The sequence below is a fragment of the Alnus glutinosa genome, chromosome 7 (assembly GCF_958979055.1).
Source record: "Alnus glutinosa chromosome 7, dhAlnGlut1.1, whole genome shotgun sequence".
NCBI lineage: Eukaryota > Viridiplantae > Streptophyta > Magnoliopsida > Fagales > Betulaceae > Alnus > Alnus glutinosa.
Genome location: NC_084892.1, coordinates 14611900 through 14617272, shown reverse-complemented (window position 1 = coordinate 14617272; position 5373 = coordinate 14611900). Strand labels below are relative to the sequence as shown.

At 47.3% G+C, this 5373-nt stretch overlaps 1 protein-coding gene across 1 annotated transcript; it reads left to right on the top strand.

Annotated features, from left to right (window-relative positions):
• The first annotated feature begins 477 nt into the window (after positions 1 to 477).
• On the top strand, positions 478 to 2766 carry LOC133873268 (uncharacterized). Its single transcript, XM_062310992.1, has 2 exons — positions 478 to 1214; positions 1401 to 2766. The coding sequence occupies exons 1-2, from the start codon at positions 478 to 480 to the stop codon at positions 2764 to 2766; spliced, it is 2103 nt and encodes a 700-aa protein (XP_062166976.1).
• The last annotated feature ends 2607 nt before the right edge of the window (positions 2767 to 5373 follow it).

The following is a 5373-nucleotide window of genomic DNA, read 5'->3' as shown; positions in this document are numbered from 1 at the left end:
AGCAAATGAAGATAGATCAAAACAAGGTGATCCCGGCGAGGCATTCGCTTGTGGGATTCATAGGAGAACAAGTGCTCCCGCTCGGTTCCATCGAGCTACCGGTGACAGCTGGAATGTACCCAAGGCAGAGGACGGTAATGGTTCGGTTCCTAATAATAGATCGACCATCTGCTTACAACGCCATCCTCGGAAGAACAGCTCTCAATGAGTTTAAGGCGATAACCTCAATCCCCCACCTGAGCATGAAATTCCCCACCGAAGAAGGAGTCGGTGTCGAAAAAGGAGACCATCGAATGGCCCGAGAATGCTACAATACAAGCTTGAAAAAGCTCCTAGAAGCTACGAGTCTCGGAGAGATAAAAAAACGATGAAATAGAAATCACCGTTGGGGGAGCCGGTGGAGGAGTCGGAAAATTTCGAGCTCGGTGACTCGAAAAAGACATCCGTGTAGGCTCGCAACTTTCCCCGGAAATAAAAATGGCCTTGGTAGCATTCCTTAGACGAAACCAAGACATTTTTGCGTTGAGCCATGAAGATATGCCAGGAATACCTCCATCCGTAATTGTCCACAAACTAATGGTCGACCCGAGTCATCGACCGGTTAAACAGGGAAGAAGAAGTTTTGCTCCTAAGCGGAATCAGGCTGTAGCCGAGGAGGTACAGAAGCTCCTGAAGGCAGAGTTTATCCGAGAAGTAGATTACCCAGAGTGGTTGGCTAATGTGGTGTTAGTCAGAAAAGCTACCGAAAAATGGAGAATGTGCGTCGATTTCACCAACCTCAACAAAGCATGTCCCAAAGATAGCTTCCCCTTGCCTCGGATCGACCTACTGGGAGACTCTACATCCGGGCATGAACTACTCACGTTCATGGACGCTTTCTCGGGGTACAATCAGATTCACATGGATGAGATCGACCAAGAAAAAACATCTTTCATTACCGACCGAGGCCTTTATTGCTACAAGATGATGCCATTCGGTCTAAAAAATGCGGGGGCCACATACCAGAGGCTGGTAAACAAGATGCTCCTAGATCAGATCGGACGGAACGTAGAAGTTTATATCGACGATATGCTTGTCAAGAGCATCCGAGCCGCCGGCCATATAGCAGATTTGAGGGAGACCTTCGAGACGCTAAGGAGTCACAAGATGAAGCTCAATCCGGCAAAATGCGCTTTCAGCGTCTCCTCCGGGAAGTTCTTGGGGTTTATGGTTTCGTAAAGAGGAATCGAGGCAAATCCTGATAAGGTTAGCGCGGTCCTTGGTATACAATCGCCTCAGACCACCAAGCAACTGCAGCAATTGATCAGAAGAATAGCAGCCTTAAACCGGTTCATCTCCCGATCCACAGACAAATGTCTCCCATTTTTCAAGATATTGAAGAAAGCATTCTAATGGAATAGCGAGTGCGAGGAGGCCTTTGGGAGGTTAAAAGAATACCTGATCAATCCCCCGCTCCTGAGCCGCCCGGATGAAGGCGAAATACTTTATCTCTACCTGGCAGTATCTCCCTCGGCTGTCAGCTCGGCTATGGTTCGCGAGGATTCAGGAATCCAAAAACCGATGTATTTCACCAGCAAAGCACTTCATGGAGCCGAGGAGAGGTACCCTCGGATAGAAAAGTTAGCATTCGCCTTAATTGTCTCTGCACGAAGACTCAGGCCATACTTTCAAGCACATGCCATACGGGTACTAACCGAGTATCCAATGAAGAAGATATTACAAAAACCGGACCTCTTGGGCAGGTTGGTGAACTGGTCGGTGGAGCTCGGGCAATTCGACATAGAATTCCATCCTCGAACATCCATCAAGGGTCAGGTACTCGCTGACTTCCTTCTGAAATTCAATAATGCACCCGAAAGCGAAGAACTGCCCAAGAAGGAGACCTGGGTGGTATATGTAGACGGTTCCTCAGCCAACCGGAAAAGTGGAGTCAGCGTTGCTCTTGCAAGCCAGGATGGAGAAAATTTTCAATACGCGATCAAGTTAAACTTTGTTACTACCAACAATGAGGCAGAGTACGAGGCCGTGTTGGCCGGGCTTTTTATAGCTCAGGAAATGGGAGCAAAGAACGTAGAAATCCGAAGCGATTCCCAGGTAGTAGTAAGCCATGTGCAGGGAGTTGCCGAGGCTCAAGGGGAAAAAATGATCCAGTACCTCAACAAGGTACGCGAATATCAATCTAACTTTGACAGGACCGCAATGACAAAAATTCCCCTGGAGGAAAATGTCCAGGCAGACGCCCTCTCCAAAATAGGCTTGGGTACCGGACCCGATGTCCAAACATCACCCTACGAGATGGTTATACAAACCGAACCATCAATTACTCCAAAGTTAGACGTGATGGAAACCGAAGAAAAATCAACTGGCCCCGAGTGGGTCACTGATGTAATTCAGTACCTCCGAGACGGATCTTTACCCAATGACAAGCTGTTGTCTCGCAAGGTAAAAATGCACTCATCCCAGTACGTGCTTATTGGAGGAGTACTTTACCGAAAAGGATACACCAAGCTACTTCTCAAGTGTCTCACAAACTCGGATGCAGAGTATGTGCTTAAGGAAATACACGAAGGAGTCTGCGGGAACCATTCAGGCTCTCTGATCCTAGTACACAAGGCGATGAGAGCCGGGTATTACTGGCCAACAATGAACAAGGACTCGGTCAGGCTGGTTCAACAATGCGACAAGTGTCAAAGGCTTGCTCGGGTGATGAAGAGCCCCCCTGAAAAACTCAGTCCGATCAGCTCGCCTTGGCCATTTACGAAATAGGGGGTTGACATAGTCGGACCCATGCCACCGGGAAAAGGAAGGCGGAAATTCCTTCTTGTCGCAGTAGACTATTTCACGAAGTGGGACGAAGCCGAGGCATTCGCTACCATCACCACCGCCAATGTGATAAAATTTCTTTGGAGCTCGGTTGTATGTCGATTCGGCATTCCCCATGCCTTTGTTACCGAAAACGGAAAGCAGTCTGACTGCGGACCGTTTCGTAAATGGTACGCTGAACTTCGAATTCGAAATTACTATTCCACTCTGATTCATGCACCGGCAAATGGACAAGTGGAAGCTACCAACAAAACACTCCTCAAAACACTAAAGAAGAAGCTCGGCAAGAAGAAGGGAGCTTGGGCCGAGTATGTTCCCGAGGTGCTTTGGGCCTACCGTACCACAACACGAACTCCCACAGGTGCTACTCCTTTCTCTTTAGCATACGGTTCTGAAGCGGTCATCCTTGCCGAAGTTGGATCGCCAAGTTTCCGAGTGTCACACTACAATCCAGGACTTAATGATGAAGGGATCAAGCTTAATCTGGACTTGCTACAAGAAAGAAGAGATGAAGCACAGGTCACATGGGCAGCATACCAGGACCGAGCCGCTTGTTATTTCAATAAAACAGTAAACCCTCGGAAGTTCCAACTCGGGGATTGGGTCTTGAGGAAGGTAAGCCTGATTACCAAAGATCCAACAGAAGGAAAACTCGGAGCACAATGGAAAGACCCCTACAAAGTTATACAATGTCATGAAAAAGGAGCATATCACCTGGTAGACACAACCGGTAGGATACTACCAAGGGCATGGAACGCCGAGCATCTGAAGAAGTACTTTATGTGAATCACCTGTAACCATTTATGCTTTCAGTAAATTTACTCGCTCCAAAATTTCTACAAATCAAGTATAATCCAGTTTATTTTTGTGGCTCAATCAAACCAGATCAAATAAAAAATGTTGTGTTCCTCGGTTTGAAACACTACCGTCTTGGAACACATGCACCGATCAGGTTCCTCGGTAATGACTCAGGCAAATCCAAAATTTGTCCAAGTCATTGGAGGGTGACTCGGTTCAAGCTCAAATCAAACCAGCTCAAACCGGCTCAAATCAAAAGTGTTGTGTTCCTCGGTTTGAAACACAACCGTCTCGGAACACACAGACTGATCAGGTTCCTCAATAATGACTCAAGCAAATCTAAAATTTGTCCAAGTCATTGGGGGGTGACTCGGTTCAAGCTCAAATCAAACCATCTCAAACCAGCTCAAATCAAAAGTGTTGTATTCCTCGGTAATGATTCAAACAAATCCAAAATTTGTCCAAGTCATTGGGGGGTATCAAACAAGATCAAATCAACTCAACCCGGTAGCACAGCAGCTATTTAACATTTTGAAATTAAAGTCATTTTAATTACAAAATAAAAAATTCTGGTTACAAACCAACTCGGTTGTAAAACTCAAAATTTCAGTGCAAAATACAACCGGGTAAACAAAAAATAAATTTTACAAGTTTGGACTCCCTGCAGAGTCCCCATCATCACCAATTTCGACCTCCTCGGTTTCTACATTTCTGGGAGTGCAGTCCGAAACTGAAGGCCCAGATGTCAAGTCATCACGATAGGGATTTGGGGAATCTTTGGTCCAGTCCTCAACATTCGGAAAGAACTCCACTCCCAAAGTCTGAAGCTCATCGGTGGCACTCTCCGGCATCCCAATAAGGTCAGGCGTCATAGTCTCTGGATCGACTTCAAACACTTTATGGTGGAGAAAGCATAGTTCTCAAGCTCTCGAAACCCCAGTTCGATCCCCGGCCCCAGCTAGGGCCTCGGAGCCAGGGGACCAAAGCAAGCTGCTTCTTCAAGCTCTTGGACTTGGACTTGGACTTGTAATAGTGGCTCTTCTTCCGTAGTTCTTGTACCGAACGTGAGCCTCCTTTTGCTTCTCGGTAAGGGCTTGCTTTTCGGCTACCAGCGAGTCCTTCTCCAACTCCATCTCGGCCACCCGGGCAGTCAGAGCGGCCTTGCTCTCGTTAGCCTCAATAAGGTTGGTTAACACCCGGTCGAGGGTCTTCTCACTTTCAAGGGCCTGGTCATGAGCCTCTTCCACCTGCTTCCGAGCTAAAACTAGATCTTTGTCCCAAGCCTCAATGGTTCGATCTCGGAGCTGAATGTCATTTTTCAAGGCCTCGATCTGGGACTCCAAATCTTCGGTCCGAGACACGTCGACTTCCAGCTCCTGAATCTGGGATTGCATCTCAGTAACCTTGGCCGCCAGAGAGGGTTGACTCGCGAAAGCTTCCCGGTGGGTTCGCCATAGGGCAACCGTCCTTATTATACCCTTAAAAAAAAAAAAAAAAAAAAAAAAAAAAAAGAGAGAGAGGAGGTAAGAAGTGGAAAATAATGGGTATGAGAAGTTGGGCATGCAACTTACTTGAAGTTGGGCATGAAGTATAGCCTCTGCGAGTTCTTCCTGGGACCCAATCCCTAGCACCAACGAAGACCCTTTTGGGAGTATCTCCTTCAAAGTCTCCAAGGGACAGGCTAGTAAGTCCTCCCTTAGGGAGTCAATTAACGCTCCCGGTCGGGAGGCGCTGGTTTCCCCAAGTCTTTTG